The sequence below is a fragment of the Stigmatopora nigra genome, chromosome 19, assembly GCF_051989575.1.
Source record: "Stigmatopora nigra isolate UIUO_SnigA chromosome 19, RoL_Snig_1.1, whole genome shotgun sequence".
Lineage (NCBI taxonomy): Eukaryota > Metazoa > Chordata > Actinopteri > Syngnathiformes > Syngnathidae > Stigmatopora > Stigmatopora nigra.
In genome coordinates, this window is record NC_135526.1 from 10,652,558 (window position 1) to 10,677,586 (window position 25,029).

At 41.9% G+C, this 25,029-nt stretch overlaps 2 protein-coding genes across 5 annotated transcripts in view; both read left to right on the top strand.

Annotated features, from left to right (window-relative positions):
- hlcs (holocarboxylase synthetase (biotin-(proprionyl-CoA-carboxylase (ATP-hydrolysing)) ligase)) overlaps positions 1–9,425 on the top strand; it is a 57,439-nt gene extending 48,014 nt beyond the window's left edge. For all 4 annotated transcript variants that reach the window (XM_077740309.1, XM_077740307.1, XM_077740306.1 and 1 more), the window contains 2 exons: positions 5,562–5,775; positions 7,677–9,425. In XM_077740309.1, the coding sequence (XP_077596435.1) occupies positions 5,562–5,775; positions 7,677–7,848 (386 nt within the window). In that variant the 3' untranslated portion in view covers positions 7,849–9,425. The remainder of the gene's footprint in view (positions 1–5,561; positions 5,776–7,676) is intronic.
- A 2,456-nt stretch (positions 9,426–11,881) lies between these two features.
- Positions 11,882–24,715, top strand: LOC144212326 (uncharacterized). The gene is made up of 5 exons (XM_077740105.1): positions 11,882–23,031; positions 23,147–23,679; positions 24,084–24,290; positions 24,369–24,410; positions 24,497–24,715. Exons 2-5 carry the CDS (start codon positions 23,673–23,675, stop codon positions 24,604–24,606), a joined length of 366 nt encoding a protein of 121 aa, XP_077596231.1. The 5' UTR covers positions 11,882–23,031; positions 23,147–23,672; the 3' UTR covers positions 24,607–24,715.
- Positions 24,716–25,029: the final 314 nt, after the last annotated feature.

The following is a 25,029-nucleotide window of genomic DNA, read 5'->3' on the forward strand; positions in this document are numbered from 1 at the left end:
TCAAATCCTGGCGACTGTAGGATAACGAACAAACTGGAGAGCAATGAGCCGCTGCACCCGTGCGCGCCGCCATCTTGATATTTATATGAAAAGAATCCTTACGTGGTTCCCATGTGTAGAGCTACGGTGATGGCGTCCTCAGTGGACCTATTTGCTCTATAAGCAAACTGGTGAGGGTAAATTGAGTGAGGGATGCGGTACCTCAAGATTGTTATTCCGAAGTAGATTTTGTATTTTGTGTCCTGACCCACTGTGATCTTAAAGATAAGTATGATTCTATCCAATTGTTGGGTCTGAAGTTACAGATCCCCATACTTACCAACCGTGCACAAAGGAAAAACAAGGCATGAGACTGTTATATTTTAAAGCGACCGCGCGGCTTGGAAAGGTCGGAGGCGCGAATCTATGACTCGCGCTCGGCTCCACAGAATTCTCTTTCTTCCCAAATCACAAGTCGCGCTTTTATTAAGTTTCAGCATTGATGTCATGAAAAAGGTACAACAGTCACTGAGACGTGTTAGAGACATCGATTATGATTATTGGCAGGATGTTCTTTGTCATAGAGAATTTGTATGTCACGAATCCTTGCACATAATCTTTCAATCCGTGTCACGGTTAAATGTCATAAGGACCTTCAATCCATATCACAATCATCAGTGTCACCGCCATCATAGGTGTCACTAGGCATCACTGTTCGGCTGCAAATTTGTCATAGAGCCAATAGGGAATATGTATGTCCTCTGAAATGCACATGTTATTGTGACTCCTGTTTTACGCAACTTCACATTCCCTCCTGTTGTGGATATAAAAGGACATCAGTAAATACTATTCCGAAGTAGATTTTGTACCCTGACCCACTGTGATCTTAAAGATAAGTATGATTCTATCCAATTTAGTGTACTTGGTGAGAAATTTAAATTGGAAAGTTTCGTGGTTGAGGGTGTCAAATGTCTTTTGGAGATCAATGAAGACCACAACAATGACCCCACCTTTATATTGTTCTAATTTTACGTTTTCTAGAAAGAAGCAACCTGCCGTTTCAGTAAAATGAGGTTTTTTAATGCCGAATAGCAGCCTGGTAAGGATGTATGGACTGCTGTTAACGGGGCTGATAACTACTCCGGAATAGGAGTTTCTCCGGAAATGCAACGCAAACTTCAGGACTCTGGAAATCCTCCAAAATGTTCACTTTGATTTTTTTTTAAAGTTACCATTTTGGAGAAGTACCAAATTTACAATTTAAATCCCTCAAAAAACAACCAGTTACAACGGCTTCCGGCATCTTTTATCTATTTTTATGTTCTACTGCTTTTATTCGTTTTTTGCGTTTTACAGCCTTTGTATCTTTTTATTACATTTTAATATTTCTTAATACATTCCCATTTACTTTACTTTGTCCATTATACTTTGTATTTACAACTTTCGTTGTTCTATTAGCTTGATTCCTTTCCGCTAACTCTTTTTTGGAACTATTCAGCCATTTCTCCGTCGTCAGACACATGGTATCAGTTGTGAACAATACGCAGCAGAAAGAACAACACCTTGATGCCGCTGGGAGAAGAAGCCACGCTTCAGACCAATCGTTGCCTCTATTATCCTGATAAGATAGAGCTGTTGGCGCTTTCCAGGCCGGAAATGGTGTATCTGAAGTGTTTTACTCTGTTGCTGATTCTTCAGCTCCAGACAACAGGGGGACTGTGCGGATAAGGCTGGAAGAGTGGTTCTACGGAAGTTCCCCACCTTGTGGAAGTCTTCCTGTATGTAGTTCCAGTTTTATATAACTCTACAATGTCTTTTTCTTGTGTCTATATCCATTTTTGCTACTGCAACCAAGATGGTGCCGCTCAAGTGGCAGCAAGTCAATTTGCAGGTTTTTTTTGGATGTCGTGTTTTTATGAGCATATAAACCGTGCCCTCAATTCCTTTAAATTGGTGGCTGGCCTATCGCAGGGCACAACCATTGACTCCCGCACTCATACCAAGGGGAAATTTTGTGTCCACTCAGCCTACCTTGTATGCTTTTTGAATGTGGGGGCAAACCAGAGTACCCGTAGAAAATCCACGCAGGGGTGAACATGCAAACTCCACAGAGGTGGACCGACCTGGATTTGAACCCAGGACTCCAGAGCTAGGGGGGTTGACGTGCTAACCACTCATTCCGCCGGACCCATGTTAAGGTTTTTCAGTGCTATTTTAATACTAATAAACATATATAGTCATGCATCTACTTAGGAACAAGAAATAAAACGGAAAAAAAGTGGAATTTTGGTTTATTTCAAAATCAAGGCTACTCGCGTCTGGCCAGTGACAGCACGTTTAACTGGGTTTAGACGGCAGCGCCCTAGGTAAAATGGCCGTGCCATGACTTAGGTAATCGTATGGTTCCAGCCAGCCAGAGCAAATCCACAATAGTTGTTTGTCAGAAAAAGAATTATGGTTTGTGGGGTTAGTGGATATCACTCACTTTCCCCGCTGCTGTCTCCTGGGCCATTCCAGAGGTACACTTTGTGAATTCCCTGCTTAAAGGCTAAGAGATGAAAAAGGAGTCTTACCCGGGCCCTTTTGGCTCATGGGACTCCGGAGGCATCTTAAGAGTTCGGTGAGTCCATGGGGAACGACTTCCAGGTGGCTTCAAGGAAATTCTAGCCCACCATCAGACATCTCGGGAGGGGGAAGCAGTGGACCATCAACACAGTATACAGTGGGCATGTGACACTGATGACCTCAACTCGGTATGTTGTGAATCGGTGGCCCGAATACTTGGAAGAACTCAATTCCACGGACACGCTTTCCCATGAGGATGCAGAGCCTGGGGGACACTGAGTCGGACTCCCATCTCGAGTAGAACTCACCGAGGTGGTTAATAAGCTCAACACGCCCGGAGTTTCTAAAGGCTCTGTATGTTGTGGAGTTGTCTTGGTTGACACACCTCTGCAACACCGCGTGGACACCGGCGACTGCCTCTGGATTGGCGAACCAAGGTTCTCGGGGGGGTATGGGAGGTCGCAAAAACAGATACAGACTCATTAAAAAGACTTTGTAGAGTTGGATAAAACTGGAAGCACACAGAAAGTCTTCTACAAGATCGAAAACTTCTGCAGACTGGGACCGATGTAGACAATATGCAGAGTCACTCTTCCAAGCTTATCCGCACAGTTTCTGAGTAATCTGGAGCTGAAGACAACAGTAGCAGAGTAGAACCCGTCGACTCCATTTCCGGATTGATAAGCGCCGACAGCTCTTCCATCTTATCCCATGATGGAATGGTTGGTCAGAAGCGTTGCTTCTTCTCCCGGCACTTTTGTCCAGCTCCAAATTTCCAGCGATATTGATGTGTTGCTCCTTCTGCTGCGTATTGTAACAGCCAGTCCCATGTGTATGACTGCATAGACATGGCTGAGTGTTTCCCAAAAAGAATTAGCAGAAAGCCGAAAGAAGCCAGGCTAAAAGAACTGATAGGTTCATAAATAATTACCCTTCCGATGTATTTATCAATCACTGCAGGCAGACATCTTATTCAATTATTGACATTTAATTAAATGGATTGCATCATGGATAAGGACCTTAAGGGAAGATACTCAAAGCAACAAGACTTCCCCCTTGTCTTCAAAGCATCCTCCCGAACAGTAATTCCCGTACGGCTTTTAAGGCCATAAATCAAAACAATTACAAGGTTATTGATTAATTCAACATGCGTAAGCAAAAACAACATCTGTAACTAAAATAACAATCAAGGTATTTTAACAATAACAAAACGGGAAACTAAAACCAACCTTCATTTGCATTAAAACAATCATGCCTTGATTTGACATAACAATCATATTACAATTACATAAAGAAGCCCGAAGTGCGTCACGAGGTATGCACACTATACGAGTGTTAAGGAAGTGGCAGATATCTGTATCTGCAAACCCAGAATAAACAGTCCTCGGAGCCCAGACTGGGTAAAATGTAGGATAAACAATCCTTTGATAAGCAGTCCTTGTGAGAGGACCAGACAACTGTTTATGACCCCAAGCACTTTTCGAACAATAGGAAGAATGATTTAACAAAGAAATAATTTACTACACATTTATGTATAATAGTAATACAGAATAAACCCAACAAGAACAAAGAAAGTTGCAAAAACATTAAAGTAAAAAGTATAAAGTACAAAGTAAATTAAAAGGGAATGTATTGAGTAATATTAAAATGTAATTTAAAAAAGATAGAAGGGCAGTAAGAGTGGACAGAGTTACTGCCACTGGCGTCCGCGTGACGATGTCACCTTGGAATGTTTAGGAGAAGGAGATATACAGGCAGATCGGTGCAGTGTCTGTCTGGATTGTTGCAGTGAAGGAGTTTAGCCAAAAGACAAGGCTCTCTATTTACCGGTCGATCTATGTTCCTCTGGCAAGAAGCTGAGCAGGAAAAGGGTTTCTGACCGATGTGGGCAATTGTGTTTTTAAGATAATCCTGCCAAAAATTGAGCAAAAAAGGGCCTTTTTCCTGTGTGGGTTGTTGAGTCTTCTTTTTAGGTTCCCTTATGTGAAAATGTTGGAACATTAACAGCGCCTGGAAAATGTTTTTGAATTGTGCAGCTTTTTAATTGGGCTGTTGTAGCGCATCTGTGGTCACAGAATGAGCAGGAAAACATTGTTCTCCAGTGTTGGTTAATTGGTGTTCTTCTAAGCTTCTTACACACATCTATGGTCACGAGCTATGATACGTGACCGAAAGAACGAGATCCTGGATACAAGTGGCTGAAATGAGTTTGCTCCGCATATTGTCCCGAGTCTCTCTTAGAGATAAGGTTAGCTCCTCAGTCATCTGATAGGGGCTTGGACTAGCCGGATTGAGAGGAGCCAGATGAGTTGGCTCGGGCATCTGATTAGGATGCCCCCTGGACGCCTCCCCCGTGAGGTGTTCCGGGCATGTCCCACCAGAAGGAGGCCTCGGGGCCGACCTCGGACATGCTGGGGAGACTGGTTCTTTCCTGGCTCAAGAACGTTTTGGGATATTTCTGGAAGAGCTGGATTAAGTGGCTGGGGAGAGGGACGTCTGGGGCTCCCTGTTGAAGATGCTGCACCTGCAACCCAATTTATGAAGATAAAGCGGGAGAAAATTAGATGAGACAAACCACACTATAATTCAAGTACAGTGTAAAGTGCAGAAGTGATGAGGGACTGAAAATAAATATCTCTGGAAGTTGCTGTGCCACATGATTATGCCAGTTATACACTGCCAGCAATATCATCAACACATCTCACAGGGAGGTTGATGAGGTCTATCGTTCCTTGTATGTGCAATTTTTTTTCAGCTACAGCCATCTGTTTTGCTTTGCTGTATTGCACAGAGAATAGAAAGATACATTCACAAAGAAATAATAAGCTGCCATAAATGGAATAGTGTCCAGTCACTGCCTCCTTGTTTGCCGTCATCTGATCCAGGAAGATAATATTCTGTATTTTTCCAGAATACAACTGATAACCTCTTTAATGAATACAAATAAAATAAAGCATGTTCATTCCAATAAATTTTGAGACGTCAACCTCTTACATAACTGTATTTTCATTCTCTAGGCTGTGGTGTCAATGTGGGCAACAGTAATCCAACAATGTGCATCAATGATCTAATCCAGCAGTATAACATTCAGCAAAATTGCAACCTACCACCCATTAGTTGTTCACAGTTTATCGCTCGATCAGTCAGCTGCCTTGAGGCTCTCATAGACTGCTTTCAAAATGGTGGTTCAGAGAAAATCCTACCACTTTACTACAAGAGGTGGCTTCACAGGTAAGCATACACAGATGACAGATACATGTGCTAGTATCATTAATTAGATAATCAGCTTTCACACTTGAATCACCTTACGCACACAGACGCGCACACACATACACACAAGTCCCTCTGGCCTCGTCAATAATTCTCGTCTTTCAGGGGAGGCCTTCCTATGCCAAAAGAGATATTCTCTCCAGTGTCCTGGCTCGTCCACAGGGCCCCCCACTGATATTTTATGCCTGGTAGAGATGACCAAGGAAAGAGATTCTTACGCCACCTGACTTCTTTCATTCAAACATATTAAGACGACGTCTTGCCGTTTCCTAGTTTCTTCGGATTATATTCCGAACCATGTACCTTACCAGTGGAGAAACACTACGTCAAGCCTATTCCAGCTTTGTTTATATTTCCAATCGTCCTTGAGATGCCTCATAAGCGCTAATGAGCCCAAGAAAAAATGAGACATGATGACAGTGACCGAAAAAGGGACGCTGTTTTGTCAAAGACGTAGCATGCCATTGCGGCATAAATGAATGTACCGTACGTTTTACCAAGAAAGAAGCAAACATTTGGAAGACGGCCACAATATCTCTTTCCAAGTACACTGAGTGAGTAGTAACCACCATTAATAAAAATAATCTAACCAGCATTGTGAAGGATTGACAGTGTAGATAGACGCTCAAAGTTGAAGAAAGGACGTCAACACACAAGGAAAGTAAGTATTATTAAGGCTGACTAAACCACTCAAATTCTATAATTTCCCGGTTGTCCTAAAAGAAGTAGTACTACACAGCACTTGTAAGTCTTCAATATGCCTTCTTGGAATGAGCACACTTTGGATGAAACTTCTAATCTGGTGGTTCTTAACCTTGTTGGAGCTACCGAACACACGAGCATTTAAGTCCCCCAGCAAAACGAGGGAGTCTCGAGGAGGGGCACTTTCCAGGCCCCCTACCTAGGACCCCCAAAAGGGTGGCTACTCTGAACTGCTCTTTGGTGCATAAGTACAAATACCAGTCAGATCCCATTCTCCCACCCTAAGGCGGAGTGATGCTAGCCTCTCGTTTACTGGGGTGAACCGCCGGTGGGGACTGAGCCAGAGGGCAATGAGTATCCACACCTGGTCATCGTCTCTCACCGTGGGCAACTCTAGAATGTAAGAATGTCCAATGACTCCGAGAGGTGTGGTACCAGAGCCCTGTGTGTAGAGGTCACCCTGACTACATCAAGCCGGAACACCTCAACCTTACGCTGAAGCTTTTTCCCAAAGTGAGAGGTTCCATGTCCCAAGAGTCGTTTTTTTGCAGCCGGGGATTTAACCGCCAGTAACCCCTCCTTTGGCTGGGGTGCAACTATCCGTGCCCCCGACCTATTTGGCCCCTCCCATGGTTGGTGAGCCCATGGGAAGATGAACCCACGTAGCCTCTTCAGGCTGTGCCCGGCCTGGTTCCAGAGGGGGGCCCAGGGGACCGTCGTCCGGGCGACGGAAAATCTGGTTCATTTATGGAACTCATCATAAAAGGTCTTCTGAGTCATTCTTTGTCTGGTTCCCTTCCTCGGACGAGTTCGCCATGGGCCACAAGGCCCCAGATAACAGCTTCTAGGATTATTGGGACTCACCAACCTCACCATCAGGTTATAGACTCATTTGAGGGTGAATAATAACAGGTACACACACTGATAATACCTATATGCTTGATTATTATATTAATTTAGTCATTCATTAATTTTCCACACCACTTATCCTGACAGGGGTGCAGGGTGCTGGAGCCAAACCCAGCCAACTGGTTAGGTCGCAGGAGAAACCCTATATTCATTGCCAGTCGATCACAGGATAAACAACCTCATAATATGGATTTGATTTAAATTTAAACAACCTTAAGTGCTGACTTCTTTTTTTATTTTTGTTTTTTCAGTGGAAGTGTGGTGCATCTTTGGAGTGAGGATGGACCCGAAGCTGAGATTCTGGGTCTCGATAGCAATGGTTTTTTACAGGTTAACAGTATAAAGGAAGGTGTTGTTTCAGTGGAACCTGACGGAAACTCTTTTGACATGATGAAGAATCTAGTCGTCATGAAACAACATTAGTACAAAAATGATCTCATCCATGCTCAAAATTGTTTTATTTTCCTATTATGTATTGCTATTATTTTGGGCTCAATTCCTCGAAAGGAGCGCCTTCTGGAAGCGCGCCACTCACTTTGAAATAAAATTTGAAAAGCTTCAGCATTTTTTCTAAGTGTGCACTCGCTCCTTCTAGAAGGGCATTTTTAAGCATTTATATGCCATGCCCGGGCCCGGTTTTCTTCTGTGCAGTTTATCCTCTGTGCCCTGCCCGGTTCTTGGAGCCTTTTCCTCAGGATAGCCACAGTTTTAATATATTTTTAGAACACTTTGACAAAATGCTGCCGGTGTCTGTGTAGTCCGCCAATTTGCCCTTTATTCTCGCCTGAAATCTCAGGCATGACAAGAGTTGGGTCGAGAAAGGAAAATTCAAAATGGCGGACGTCAAAACCTCCGAAAACATTGCAATTTAGTCATATAAGTAGACCATGTATACCGGGCGCCCGAACTTTGCTTCAGTTTTTTTGGTACAAAATTTGGCTCGTTATATTCGAATAAATACGGTAATCCTAAATATTCTGCTAAATCAATGCCAAAAATAATGAAAGCAACAAATTATAATGTTGCAAAAACATTACACTTTCAAATCTTTTTCCAGTTTCAAAATCTTTTTTTGCGGTCTAAAAGTATTTTGTTTTTGCATTCAATTATTTTTTTCCGCTTTATAATCGTATTCCTAATTTCAAACTCTGCGTTTTGATGTGGGAGAGGTGTGTAAGGCCTGTGAAAGCGCCTACCATGGTGTCCCCAAATCTAAATCAATCAAAATGCTTTATTGTCATTATACAACAGCTGTGCATAACGAAATTAGTGAACCAAATAATTAAATCCTGGCGACTGTAGAAAATGTTTGCCTCGCAGATGTTTGTAAATAACTATAAACTGGAGAGCAAAGAGTCGCTGCACCCGTGCACGCCGCCATCTTGCATCTTTCAGTTTACCTTCAGGAAGTGTGTGCTTTGCATGATTATTCATTCACAGTCACCACTTTCCGCTTTATGTAGAGACATTTTTGTGGCAAGTCATTCTAAACACTGTTGCGTCAGTTCAATAAATAAAAAATGTTTATTATGCCAGCCTGTTGTTGTTTACCTCAAGGATGAAGTGACTGAAATTCAACAAAGCAAACAGCGCAGTTTTGTCAATTTGAAAATTAGCACTGTGTCATCTGTGCAAAGCGATTTTCCCTGTGTAAATATACAGAAAACTAGTTGAGACCATAGAAAAATTGGCTAGAAAGGTAATTTCACTCCATTGCAGTGGATCACCATGTTCAATGTGTTTTATCCATTCACTATTAAACTCTGGGTTAAAAGCTATCCTCAGCATGTTTGTCCCAATGTTGTCACCAGCAAGAACTGCATCTCAATGAGAAAACCCCAAAATGCAAATCTCTTCCTGCAGTTTTTACTTGTTTGAAGTGCTAAGCTAGTTCTGGCAGTGGCGGGCCGTCAGGGCCTTCAAGGCCGCTGCTGTCCTAAGAAATATCTGAATCATATATATTTTGTCCATCAATATTTATTAAATAATTCCAAATTGTCTGTTAGCTTCCTTTCATTGCTTTTTCCCCTGGTTGCACTGCTTCCAGGTGTGTGTTTTCATAGTGAAGCATTTAACCAATCACATTTCAGCCATTATTTGTTGCCAAGGAGTGCCTTCACAATCAGTTCTGCAGGCTTTGCTGCATTAAACAAGCGTCGATATGACTGTTGCTTTTATCAATCAGATTTCAAGTAGGCAACGCCACAACACCTTGTCGCAGGCGTAGAGATACGTCATTCCCTTCTCGCAGGCGTAGAGATACGTCATCGCTTTCACCAACTATTGGCTAGTGATAGAGTGGACTAGCCAGAGCTATCGAACTGTATCTGGAGCGAAGTGCACAAGCAAATATATTGTGTTTATTTAATAGCGGTTTTGTCAACCCGCATTGGAGGAGAAGAAATTGATTTTTTGCACATTTACTGTCAAAGCCATTTTCAAGACTTTTCAAGAAAAAAGCTGGACATTGTTAAGAAAGGTCGGACTACAAAGCAAGCAATCCTGTCACAACCGGGAATGAACATTTTCAGCACTAAATCAAATAAAAACGTATGCCAGAAATCCGAAAGGACAGGCTCGACTTTCAGGATGAGCTTCGATGGCGATCGAAAAGGAGGAAAGAAAGGAGGATGGATATTGTGTACAGTTAAAAGAGTTTTTTGGTGAGTAAAATATGGCTATATTCCTAAATAATATTTCAATTGTACGAGGTTTTTATTGATGATTTTTTGTGTCGCAGCTATAGCCCAGTAGAGGTTTTATAGCCATAAAATACTTTTTGACGGTTGGATTGATTTCGATAGAAGGCGCTACTAGAAAATACATGGACCACCACTGAGTTCTTGTGACACACAATCTTAATCAAATTTCATACAGATTTCTGAAACATTTGAAACAAGAATTGGTGCTTAGTGCATATACCACGAAATCAGGGTAAAAAAATCGCTAAATTTACCAGGGAAACGCTTCAAGTGATTTGCACCCAGCACAATGAAATATTGAGTGAGTTGATCTCAAAGCTTATGTGTAATATTTTTAGAAATATCACAAACTACTATTTAATGTAAGATATCAAAAACATAATGCACACCATGGCCATGAACTGCTTAAAATCTACTGAATTTCTCCCACGCCCTCTTAATTGTAAATACTAATACAAAATAATGGATAAAACAAATAAAATATAATAATAATAATAATACATACCTAAATTTGTCAATTACCGTACGGTATGAATAAAAAGTATAACTCAATCTGAATTTGGAAAAAAATCATTGTTTATAAATATGAAAAAAAATAAAGTAAAATGAAAAATTACAAAGGTGGCACTTCAAAAGTAAATTATAGACTGCTGTTATGAATGAGAACCTCATTCTTTATGACTTGCCTAACTAGTTGCTATTCTTAGTACTTGCAACTTCTCAACCCTACTTTCTTTCAATGAACATTAAAGTTGATTGTAGTTTACATTTTACCGTCATGTTTTGCTTTCCAAAGTGTATGTATGATATTTTGGCATGAGAGTAAAATCAACAAAAATAACTCGAAAGATGGCAGAGTTGCCTAACATCAAAAATTATATTTTGTAGTGGGTAAAAATAATTTTCACATTTTGTGACCCCTTGTATTTACCAGTGATGCATACAAAAATAAACGTTAATATTACCTAGTTTTCTAATGCTTTTCAAATAGTTTCCTTTTTTTCAATAACAATTCTCACAAAATTAATAAAAACAAACAAACCGCAAAATCAACGTATTATGTTTTTGTTTTGTGGACATAGCCAACGCATCTACACTGCTTCAAACAGCTGATGAGAATGGACACGTGTAATCAAAAAGTGAGCATGCCAAGTGTTAGGTTGATCAATAATTATACTTTAATATAATTATAAAAGAATGCAGGCAGGCATCTGATTCAATTATTGACATTTAAATAAATACATTCTGACATTGTCTCCGCCACGAATAATTCTACCATGCGGTCATTTCTCTTGCCCCTTTAAGGCCACAAATAAAAACATTAACAAGGTTATTGATTAATCCAACTGCGTAAGCAAAAACAACACCTGCAACAATCATAGCATATCAGGTTTTCAATAATAACAATTAAGGGGAACTCAAAAATAACTCCATTGGAATTTAAACAAACAAGCCTTCATTCGACAAATCAATTCCATAAAGAAGCGAAAAGAGCGTCACGATTTACGACAATATGCGAATAATCACGAAGGTTGCTTGGATAGCTGCATAAACATCTTAAGTGTCCTTCCAGGCCTGCATTCCTTAGGTAAAAGTCCAGTAAACAGTCCTTGGAACGAGGACTTGATGACATGTTACGATCCCGAGTTCTCTTTAGACAAATTGAAGAAGCTTCCATACAAAAATGATTAAATGCACACATATATAATAGTATTACAGAATTAATCCAACAGTCACTCTTCCAAGCTTATTCGCACAGTTCCTCAGTAGTCTTGAGCTGAAGAACTGACAGTAGCAGAGTAGAACTCCTAGACTCTGTTTCCGGCCTAGTAAGTGCCGACAGCTCTTCCATCGTATCTCACAATGGAATGGTTGGTCTGAATCGTCGCTTCTTCTCCCGGGATTTAGGTCTAGGGACGATTTTCCAGCGGCATTGAGGTGTTGCTCCTTCTGCTGCATATTGTTCACAGCTAGTCCCATGTGTATGACAGCGTAGGCATGATTGAACGGTTCGGAAAAAAAGTAGCAGAAAGAAGCCAGACTAACAGAACAAAGAAAGTTGTAAAAACATTAAAGTAAAATAAATAGGAATGTATCTAGAAATATTAAAACGTAATAAAAAAAAGATAGAAAGGCTGTAAAACACAAAAAAAGAAATAAGAGTGGACAGAGCTACTGCCACAAATATGCACAACCGGTTGACCAGGTCAGGGGGCTCTCCGTGGGAGAATGTTCAGAAACATGGGGAAAACGCTGTCCCCCCCAGCCTGGGGCGCCACAAATGAGTGACGTTGTGCTTGAACAATATCCCATGATCGAGGTTGCCAACCCTAAATTGGGGAGTGAGCAGGCCCGTGTTATTATGGTTCATAGAACTTGGACTCAAGACGACGTGATGAAGGCCGTAGACGGCGTCACGTCGCATAAAATTGACGTGGAGGAATGTCTTATGAATGGAGGACATTAGACGGTCTTATCACCTGGAGTAGAAACACAGCAAATTTGGATGGCAGCGTTAAGAAGGGATTTGCATGATATTAGAGGGAATTGGATCCAAAAACTGAAAGTGGGCCAATAGGTCATGACAGCCGTGAATTTAATTTGAGTGCAAGAGGTGATAGAGCGGGCCACGGCGAAATTTAAAACAAACTTTAGAGGTGGAAAAATTACCACCTCAATTCTGCGTACAAATAGTTAATCTGGTGGCATTAAAAAGGGTATAACTTAATGCGAAACATGGAGGTAATTTCTTTTACAAAATAAAATACTAAAGTGGGGGTGTGTTAAGATGTGTCACAACTTTTCCGTTATTGCATTACTGGCAAACAGGTAGTTGATTACAGCCACTTGCATGACTGTCGCTCATGCTGACTGACTGGGCAATGAACGGCGGCACTTCAACTTCCAAAACAAATTTCTATTTGTAGATGTGTGGCACTCGAATCTAATGCAATAATTACCTGGTTCCTTTTGCAACGAATATTGCTGATAGGCAGAAAAAAGGGGTGGAGCTACCAAGAAGCCCCACTGGGGATGTTGGTTTACCCCTGTGATTAAAATTTATTATTAAAATTTATGGGTAAACGACCCAAATTAAAGGACAGGTGATTGGCACATCAACCTTACGGTTCAAAGATCTACTAATGAATGCGGGGTAGATCCAGACCTTCCGGAGTGTGGGGTATTCCTGGCGTCCTTGAGAATTTGTGTGTTTTCTCCGGGTACTCCAGTTTACTCCCACAAAATGAAATTTTGGATACTGGACTGGTTGAACACTCTAAATTACTCTGATTATGAGTGTGAGCGTGAATGATGGTCTGTCTTTTTGTGGTTTTTTTGATTGGCAAGCCACTGAGATATAATCTATCAGTAAAATATCAAGGTGAAAAAATGTTGGAATTTGGAATTGATTTCTGAAATCGCCAATAGGCCTTGGGGATGGCATGACAGATTGGTACCAAAAAACGAAACAAATTGGGACCTCAGCTTGCCTAGCTTGAGTCATGGGTAGTCTCGACAGGGGGTGATGGTAGCCTTGCTACAACGGCACTACAAAGTTTATGGTTTTAATCTATATGCGAAAAAAAATTAGATTTTCGACTTCGATCGGATATAACAACTCCTTCAATTACAATTCTTTGGGAAAGTGTTTTTACAAATGAAAAACGTGTCCTACTTGTACAGAAAAAATAATGAAACAGTGTCTATCCTGTTACGCAGTAAATGGCAAGTCAATTATTCCATTCTTTAATCATTTTACCTGCTTAAAGCTTACAGGGTATGGTCTGAAGCTGGGGGCGATAAATGAGACGTGGTGTGTCGGCGTTCTAAAACAAACTGCACCCCTGATACCACGTTCTGACCTATGGTGGTGGTGTGGTGGGGATAAATTATACGACTCCTGCCGAAACGCGGCAGGACTATGTGCTTTGGTCTCACTGCTCTCACCAGTGTCTGTTCTTCCATCTACAGTGGAGGAGATATAATTGGCTGCTCAGAAATCTGGTGTGATGAAGGGATCCCTCCCGACGGTGTCAAGCGGCATGGAGGGAGGGAGATCCAACATACATTGACTCGATTGGCATCCCCCGGGGCGTACCAGATGAGTATAAGCTGGCTAATCAGATTGGATGGGAGTCCCCAAACAAAAATGTGGATTGGATAAATTACCTGCATTACGATGTCCAAAACCTTGGAAATTATACTGAACAGGGATTCGTGGCCATAAAGGAGCAAGTGGCAGCTATCAGTCTGATGGCATTCCAGGTTCGAATAGCGGTGGATATGATTCTTGCGGAGAAAGGGGGCGTGCGTGCAATGTTTGGAGAACAATGTTGCACCTTTATACCGAACAACACATCACCCGATGGGTCGCTCACCAGGGCCATTAGTGGCCTGCAGACCGCAACATGAAAAAGCATTCTGGAGTAGAATTGTCCACTTGGACAGACTTGTGGGATAAGTCCTTTGGAAAATATAAGGATTTGGCCATATCTGTTGTTTTTTTGTAGTCATTTTTGCTCCTACCTTGACATTGTGTGGGTGTTGTCTCATCCCCAGTTTGTGCTCCTTGCTAAGCTGACTTATAACTACTGCAATTGCCCCTACACATTCTGAATTACACGAATTATATCCTCTGTTTATGAAACGTACTGGGGTGAGCAGTGAAGTCCAGGAGTATGGTAATTCCGAGGACAAATTGGGTAAAAATGATTATGTTCTTTCTTTTTCAGACCAGCATTGTGAGTAAGGATAAAATGGGGGAGTAAAATTGCAGTCACCTGACATTCCCTTTTGTAATTGCTATAAAATAATTGTTACGACTCCCCCTGGGGTATGATATACCAGGGAGTCGCCACTATCACAGGAGACAGGTTCGGTCAAAGATAAGTTCGGACAAACACTGCAAGTAGCCTTAGTTATATTTTATTTACAATAAAGTCATTAAAACAGAATAACATAGGGGAAGCACAAGATATTAAAGTGGCACCCTCAAATAAACACGGTGAAACCCCCTCCCAGACAGGTGTCCAAATGAACACCCACAAAATACAGGAAATAAGACCGAAGGGTGCCACTGTCTAAACTGATGTAATAAAATCTAGACAGGGGAATAACTGTGTCTAAATGCACAAAGTATATGTATACCCCGGGGTGTCTAAACTTATCTCAAGTTCCCCTATGCAACCCAAAATCATTAACAACACATACAAAATATAACAGGGAGTAACATACTCACAAGCCTGCAACTCAGCAAGGCATCAAGGGCAAGGCAAGGCCAGGGGCGAACTGACAACTGAAGGGTTTAAATAAGGGCAGGAGGGATGATTGGGGAATTAATTACAGCTGTGTTTGCCTGGGCAGGACTCTGTCACAGGGGTGGAGCCACAGCTGCAGATACCTGTAAAGAAAAGAAAGCACACACCTCCTACATAGTGTGTGTCCAGGCTGCCAGCCGTAACACCTCCCCCTTCAAGAGTCAACCTGTTGACGAAATCGAACCACCAACCTGCCTCAATCAATCAATACACTCCTGATAAAACTCCTAAACCCGAGACAGGGCATCATCCATAACTTCTTCTGCTCCGACTTCCATTTCTGCGCCGACTTCCATTTCTGCATCCATTCTGCGCCAGCGTGCTTTACTGCGCCCCCTTTTGTGGCGGCCAGTGACGAGATAAGGAAGTGGTCGGTCCGGTGGGCGTCCGCGCCAGCTGGTGACAAGGCGTGGCCGGTCTGGCGGGCTTCCGCGCCGGCCGGTGATGAGCCGTGGCCGATCTGGCGGGCGTCCACGCCGGTCCTTTAAGTTTTGGCCAAGCCCCCTTCCTTTAGGAGACATTAGAATTTTAGAACGGTCAGGCACCTTACCCTGGTTGCTCGGAGGGTCGCCAACTCCCTCGTCCAGGGGTGCCAGAGCTTTGCCGCTCTTGCAGTCGCCGGCACCATCATCCAGGGGCGCCGGAGCATTGCTACCGCTTCTGGGCGGGCAGTCGCTGGCCAGAACGGTGCTTGGCAGAACGGTGCTAGGAAGAACTGTCCCTGGAAGGCCGGCCGGCACCGGAAGCCTGGTTAGTGGCTTCGGCACGGGTGCGACTGGCGGCCCCAGTGGCGACAGGAGTACTTTGCGTGGCCTCGGCACCGGAACTTGGGGTGCTTTCTGCAGGCTGATCTCCGAGACGGACATTTTCTTCTTGCCTTGTGCTATTTTATTTTTTTCTTCTTCCAATGCCTTTTCCTTTTCAAGCCACACTTGGTCCAATTTTTCCCTTTCTAAATTTTCTTGCTCCAAAATATTTTCTCTTTCAATCAGTTCTTTTTCTTTTCGCTGCTTCCAAGGCCTTTTCTCTTTCTAGTTTTTCTTGCTCTATGGCCTTTTCTTTTTCTTGCCGCTTAAGTTCCAAAACTCTTTCCTTCTCAAGCCATTCTTGCTCCACACGTTCTTTCTCTACACGCTCTACCGCCAAAGTTTTTTTCTTCTCAGAGGCTAGAGCCGCAGCAGACTCCGAGGGGAAGTTACCAGCCCTATCAAACAACTCCGGTGGAAACACGGTGTCTGATAAATCTACTTGTTTTTTTCGAGCCTGCGTTCGAGTTATGGCACATACGGGGAATACATCCGGAAAACTATTGGAAAAAGCATCGGGATATGACATGACAGGCTGCTTTAGCACCTCCACCACAGGCACTACTCTGTCTCTCCCACTGATAATGTCGTTCCCCAAAATAATATCCACCCCTGCCACTGGCAAACTTGAGTATACTCCTACTTTGTATGTACCTGTCATTAACGCACACTTTAAGTGGACCTGATGTAACGGGGCTGATATATAACCGCAACCTACTCCTGTTACCAACACATTGGTTTGAGACTCACTAGAAAAAGGCAGGATACCAGACAACATCAGAGACTGGTTCGAGCCGGTGTCTCGTAATATATGGACCGAGCGAACTTGTAAATTCGAGGGGAGAGAGACACACCCACTATACAAATAGGGTGTGTACCCCTTATCGACTACGTCCTTCGAGTCACATGATGATTTAACATCAGAGACTGTAGACGGCCAATTCAGTGTCTGAACAATTCCGCTCTCTTTCACATCCAAATCTTTCACCTGGTTCCTATTCCTGATGGTTTTTCCAAGAAAAACAATTCATTCTAAGATGCCCAATTTGATGGCAAAAACTACATCTACGCGTCTCGCGCTCCATGACAGAGTTTTGACGCCACGAGGGTGTTACTGTCTTACCAGGAATTTCATCCTGGTTACCCGGATTTGAGCATGGGATGCCCCGGTTATCAGATCGAGTAGACCCAAATGAGCTTTTATGCGTCAGCAAGTAGTTATCTGCCAGAACTGTGGCTTGTGACATAGTTTCAAACTCGCGCTCGTTTAAGTGGGTCACTATTCGTTCAGCCAAACAACTTTTCAATTCCTCAACTAGTAGTAACTCAGTAAGTGTTTCAAAAGTGGAAGCTTTGCTTACTGCACACCAACGATTAAAGAATACTTCTTTTTCACGGCCAAACTCAGCCACGGCCTGTCCAGGCTTTAATTTGTGGTTTACTTACAGTTTACTTTGTAAGACATTATCAGTGGGAGCTCAGCCTTCTTCTGGCCATTCATGGGACAGTGCTATCCGTTCAAACGCACTAAACCACGCCTCAACGTCCGTTTCACGGAACGGCGGTACAAGCGGAAGGCTTTCACTAACCTTAAACCCCCTACTTCCTACCCTATTGGAACTCTTTGAGAGTTCAATGTCCAGCCTTTTTAGTTCAATCTCCTTTTCCTTGAGGGCTAGCTGATGGGCATACTCCCTATCCCTAGCCTCATATTGCATGCGTAACATCTCTAGAGTAACATGGGGATCTTCCCCAACAGGTACAGTACCATCTCCATCTAGTTTTCCTTTTACCCCAGCCCTGGGATTTCTAACTCGAGCCTCTACATTCAAGGTGGCACCATCCCTGCCTACCTCATCTTTCTCCCTCCTGCCTGATTCCTCAGAATCAACCAGAGACTGAGAGGAAACATCCGCAGATGCTCCTCCTGTGGCTCCTAATTACTGCGCTGCTATTAATATCTGGATAACCTCCTGCTTCAAATCAGCTAGCCTGGTAGTCATGGACAGAGAGAACCCTAGATGAGCGGCGAGATCTACCAGATCTTGCTTCTTACACTGGTCAAGCTGATCTACATTGTTAAATTGAAAAAGGAACTGCTCTGCATCAAAGTCCATCCTGCTAGTTACAGCACTACACTACACTGAATGATAGCAAATACATTTACCTCCCTGTTACTACTACAGCACTGCTTGCCTAGCCTTCACCGGCCTACTGCACATTCAGTCCGTACGACCCTTTGACCAAACTGCTGCTGTGATAACAGATCTTAATGAAATCCCGGACGAGCCCCCACTTGTTACGACTCCCCCTGTGTGTGTCCAGGCTGCCAGCCGTAACAGAATGTATTCTCACTTATAAGTTTTTACTCACCAAATTGCCTATTTAATTAAATGCCAATAATTGAATCAGATGTCTGCCTGCAGTGTTTTAATAATTATATTAAAGTATAAGTATTTAGGAACGTATCACTATCCTTCTCCTCTTCCGCCCCCTCTTCCACCGGTCTCTGCAAAACTGTCAATCAGGTGATAAAACAGCTAAAGAAGATTGAGTTTTTTTTTACCTCTGCAGTGGGTTCAACACCATTCAGCCGGTCCTACTGAAAGGGAAACTGGAAGAGGCTGTAGTAAGGAACCACCTAGCCGCATGGATCATCAAATTCCTCACTGACAGACTACAATATGTGAGACTCCAGGACTGTATGTCCGATGTGGTAGCTTGCAGCACGGGGGCCCCACAAGGCACAGTGCCTTTCCCACTCCTCTTCTCCCTCTACACATCAGACTTCAAACATATTACAGACAACTGCCACCTCCAGAAGTTCTGTGATGACACCACTATTGTTGGACGAGTGATGGACGGGAACGACCTGGAGTACAGGGGAGTCATCACAGCCTTTGTTGACTGGTGTAGGCAAAACCACATCCACATCAACACCAGTAAGACAAAGGAAATGGTCATCGACTTTCGGAGGACACCTCAACAGAACACTCAGGTGATCATCAGGGGAAAAGACATTGAAATCATGGAGAAGTTTACGTACTTGGGTGTTCAGGACCCTGCTGAATAAGCTGATCAGGAGGGTTTGTTCTGTTCTGGGCTGTCCCTTGGACTCTGTGGAGTAAGTGGGAGAGTGGAGGATGCTGACCAGGATGATGTCCATCATGGACAGCACCTCCCACCCCCTGCACGAGTCAGTGGAGTCCCTTCGAAGCTCTTTTAGCTATAGACTGCTGCACCTTCATTGCAGGAAGGAGCGCTTCCGCAGATCCTTTCTCCCATCAGCTGTCAGGCTCTTTAACCAAAAAAAATGGCCGTGGGTTAGGACCTACCGAATTATTTTGCATGCATATGTGTATGTACAGATGTGCTTCTATATATGTATGTGTCTGTATATATATTACTTATTTATATATTTATTCATGTATGTACTTATTAACCTATTACCTTTCTTTTTATTTCTAAAATGCCTTTCCTATTTCTGCATCCTTACTCTCTTGCTACTGCGCCAACGGAATTTCCCAAATACGGGATGAATACAGTTATCCAATCCAAGCTAATTGCCTCGTCCCGTTTCTTAACCTTCTCCGTGTGTAAACTCAAGCTTTTAGCATTTGCAAGGATTATTGATGAGTATTCCTGACCAAACATATGTTCATTTGCTGCTCTCTTGTGGTAGAGCTTCCACTTAGTCGTTTCCGCTTAAATTTACTGCAATGAACTACGCAACAGCACCGCTATTTAGTGAGTTTTTATTTTCGTCATATTTTCACTTTGGTTTACATTTTTTTAATGAAAATTACATCCAAATATTACTTAGTTGGGTAAAATTTACATTGAAATTGACCGTCATTTTTCTTTACTTTTTCCTAAAAAGCATACTACTCCTGCTTTAAAACCTACAGTGACTCTTTCCCCTGAACCAAAATGTGACCATCAATGACCAAGGCCAAGTTTCACATTGTGTGGGTTGCTTCTAAAGCTTCTTAAGTCATAAAGACAAATTGTATCACTTTTCAGTTAAAAAAAATACGACATTAAAATCTAACGATACTTATATGAATATTAATTCATAATAAGAATTTTGATTATAGGGGTTTAGTCAGTCTCCTAATATTAGGTCTAATTTAGTTGTTTATTATAATTTTGTGTTAGCAAATGAGGACGGCCCAGTGGATGAGTGGCTAGCCTCTTAGTGGGGGACCTGGGTCCAAATCCAGTAGGGTCCACTTGTGTGAAGATTGCATGTTGTCATTGGGCCTGCGTGGGTTTTCTCCAACTACTCCCGTTTTCCTCCCACATTGCAAAGCCATGCATTTTAGGCTTATTGGACAATCTAAGTCCAAGGTATGAGTGTGACCTGCGATTGGCTGGCCACCAATTCAGGGTTTCCCCTGCCTCTGGCCCGAAGTTGGCTGGGATACACTCAGCACCCCCCTCAACCCTAATGAGTGGTTCAGAAAATGAAATATGAGATGAGTAAGTAAATTAATTGACTATATTTTTACACTGCACAAGCTTTAAAAGTCTTCTTTCAGTATTTTTCCAAGTCTAAACCTTTTGATTCGGAAATGTTTAGCTTATCTGATTTAAATAATCATACCAGTTCCTTAACATGTGACTTTGTGGCATCCACAGGGCATTAAATTACACTTATTAATTATTCGTATTTTAAATAATTTAGCGATCCATTCTTTATATTATCCAATCTAATATTATTTGTTATAATTGATTAGCCTTTTTTTTTCAAATTCATGACAGCAGACTATTACCCTCTGTTTAATTTTTGGAGATTTTTTTGGAAAGGCTCCTCTGCGCTCGCTCAAAATGAACGAATCACATGGAGAGTTGTTTTTCTGAGACACCCAAAGGGATGCCAACGGATTGTAGAAAGATTACCAAACAGGATGGTATCACCACAATGTCAAAATAAAATAACGTATACAGAAAATGAATTGACATTTTGGTGGATTTCGGTACTTGGATCTTATTTTCGTTCATTAAAAGTAATTTGCATATCAAAGCATAACCTGAAAATTTCGTATGTAGAAGGATTTGAACGCATAGGTACCACTGTAATAAATCATCACAGCACCATATTTAATGAGAACATTGATATATTCTACTTTGCCGTATCAGTGGTCTCTACGTTTTTTTTTTTCACTCACTAGGAACAGTACTTGGCTTTTAAGACTTTTTTGCTCGTATTTTAGCTGTGAATGGCTTTTGAGTGGAATAAAGTCAATTTGATGTCATCATTTAAAATATGCAGCGTGACTAAGGGTGGTGGGTGTGGCCAAAAGGTTGTAGGTTCTTGTCACTGTATGTGCTATTGTGTGGATGCTGCTGTGGGCTACAGGATTGTTTTTGGTGGTGGGACCAGCCTAACAGTGGAACACAGTAAGATAATGTTAAGCTTTTTTCCATCACTTCTATTGAAATTATTTGCCTTTTAACATATTTTCTGTCTTCGTCTTTTAACTTGATACTTAGATTAGAAGAAGAATATTCTGCCGGATATGACGTCCTCCTGCTTTAGAAGCATTTGTAAAAAATAAAAAAATGTCTGCTCATGCAAACACTGATACTGATCTGCTGTTTGGCCCACAAAGAAGGGTGTTTAGTCAATATTATTTAATCTAAAAGCCAAATTTGACAAAAACTGTTTTTCTGAGGACCGCCAATGTAAAGAGGCCAACAAAGGCTTAAAATAAATTTCCCATTATTTAGAATCTCTGATAATTGAAGAAAATTGGAATTTCTTTTCGGGTTGGATTGACTTTTGCTGGAAAAAAAGCAACTTTAACTGCATGGCATTAAAACACTTTCTCATTCACTATGTTGCATAATGCCACTTCAGCACATCACAAGGGTGGGACATTTATTCATTTCTGGTACCGCTTATTCTCACAAGGGTCAAGGGGAGTTCCGGAGCATATCCTAGCTAACTAAGGCCAATGCCCTCAAAGTGGTTTTACTGTTTTACTGAGGCCAGGCACGCTCAGTGAAAAAAATAAATAAACAAAAAACGAAAGCCACGGTTATTGTGATACTTGGAAACTCGGGAGAGGCTCACCTATATGGCTCCATTCAAGCGGCAGCCAGTTGCAGTCTCTCCCTAAACCAGTGGTCTCAAACCGGTTCCACATAGGGCCGCAGTGGGTCCTGGTTTTTGTTCCAACCGATCCAGTGCTGACATTTTAACCAATCAGGTGTCTTTAAAATAAGTAGCACCTGGCTCTTATTAACTGATTGCACTTGCAAAAGGTATCCTTGTTGAGTTGGAATGAAAACCTGCACCCACTGCGGCCCTTTGAGGACTGGTTTGAGACCACTGCCCTAAACCCTCACTCAAACTGTGTTTTTACAGCTTTTTACAGCTTTTTTATCCTTTATTTTTACATTTTATTGTCTCTTAAGATTTTACTTGTTACTGTACTTTATATTTTGTAATCCACACTTTAATGTTTTACTACTTTACTTCAAGACTCTACTTCAAGACTCAAGTTGTGCGGGAAGCAATCTATTAGTTTAGTTTCTTTGCAAATTCTTGACATTACATTTTTGACCCATTCAGCCATGCCTCTGCTGTTTTACACAAAAGCTATTAGCGCTACGCAACACCTGGATGCCCCTGGACCTCCCCACAGAGTTAAAGAGGAAGAGAAGAGGATGCAGAGCTGGACAAAAATCTCAGGAGAAAAAGCGATGCTTCAGACCCAGCATCCCATCTATTATTATGGGGAACGTAAGATGTCCCCCCAATAAGATAACGAGGTAACGTCGCTTACCATACTCCAACGACAATATCGGAAAATCTGTATTATGTGCTTCACGGAGACCTGGCTGAATGAACTAATACCAGACTCTCGTTTCCTTGGATGGTTTTCAGTTGGTGAGAGTGGACAGAAATCCCTCATCAGGGATCAAAGGGCCCTCCTGAACAACAAGAAGAGGGCTTTTAGGTCTGGGAAGAAAGAGAGTCCGAAAATGGTCCAGGAGGAGCTGAACAGATAGATAAGGAAGAGAAACTGGTTTCTCTCTACAGGGAGGAAGCCAGAGACCAACTCCAGAGAGGCAACATAAAAGAGGTCTGGAGGAGCTTGAGGACCATTTCGGGCCATGGAAGCAAAAGTGACAGAGACCCGGAGTCCAGAGACAGGGAGTGGACCAATGAACTGAATCAGTTCTTCAACAGATTCTGTTCTGCAACTCTCCGCCATCTTTTATACACTCAAAATACCTTTTAAATAGCTGATTTTTTAAATTAGATAAATCGACTCCATCACTTTATGTCCTGAAATTTTCTCCTCCTCTCCTCAAAGGAATAACAGCCTCTCCTTCTTGCCATTCATTATAGAGAGGCCATGCAAAGAAGTTGTTGCTTTTAATGCTTCCATCTGCTCATTATCTTAGTGATGGTAGGTGAGTTACGGCCATTTTGCTCTCCAACATCAATCTTAGATTAATTTAATTTCCACCAATAATTTTAAATCAAGAGAAAAGTTGCTTTAACCTTTGTCGGCGGAAAAAAATAAATTAAAAAAAACATGGAACTTTATTTTTGTGAGACATTTTAAAACAAGACACAGCGCTATCGGAAAAACATCAAAATAAAATAATGAATACGGAAAATGCATGACATTTTGGGTTATTTCGGAACTAAGACCTTGTTTTCGCATACAGTGGTACCTCGAGATACAAGCTTAATTCATTCCGGGACTGAGCTCATATGTCGATTTTCTCGTCACTCAAACGAACGTTACATAATGTCACTACTGCATGTTTAGAACTCAGTTTGATAGAAAGTGATTGTTTTTTTTGTTTAGTGGAGGACTTAAAGCCATCTTTCTACAAACTTGAGGCAGGTAACCTCACTGCATGTCTCGCCACTGGCTTCAGCAAAGACACGGCCATCAAATTAACATGGAAACGATCCATGTTCATGGAGTCTGATGCTGTACAAATATCGGCTGATTCATTATACAATCAGTTGGCAATGCTAGAAGCTCCGCTTATCGACAGATGTGATGAAGGTGAGAAATGTGGCTGGAGGCTTAGATAAAAATTAATTTAGTCATCACTACATCTGGCTTTGTGTTTTGTTGCCACAGGTGTCAGTCGACCACGGCTGTGTGAGGATATGTTGATGCCAGGTTGGTAAGCAGCCTCTTAAATTCACATTTTTAAATGTTAAAGCAAGAGTCTGTTGGACTGATCTAAATGTGAATGTCATTGGCAGATGAGAAGGTGAACCTTGCTTCCCTAAATGCCCTCGTCCTCCGCCTAGTGTATGCAAAGGTGATCGCCATCAATTGTATTGTGACATTGGCCAGTTGCTTGCCAAAGTAGAGTAGCCAGTGTGATGCTACCGCCTTCTTCGTGCTCCTGTATTTGGGTTTGAACTTGTAGGTCTTTTTTTTAAGGATATTTAATAAATCAATCAACTTTAAAATATAAAGTTTGAATATTTTTTTCTGTGATTATTCAAATGATGATAGAAGATAGCATGAAGATTCACAAAACAGCAACTAATAAATAAAAATCATTACAATAATACACATGGTAAGTGTACTCTTTAGCAGTACTCAACAGTGAATATTTTTGGGTTGAGATGTTTAGTTCTAAAAAGCAAGCAGAGTGACTTAACATTTTATTTCTATAACCAAGTCATCAAAGTAAGATGCAAAAATCAGGCTTATCAACAGCTGCCCTCTAAACTTACAATAGAGAAACACTCAGGGTCTTTTTGGAGACCTCACCACCATTTCCCAT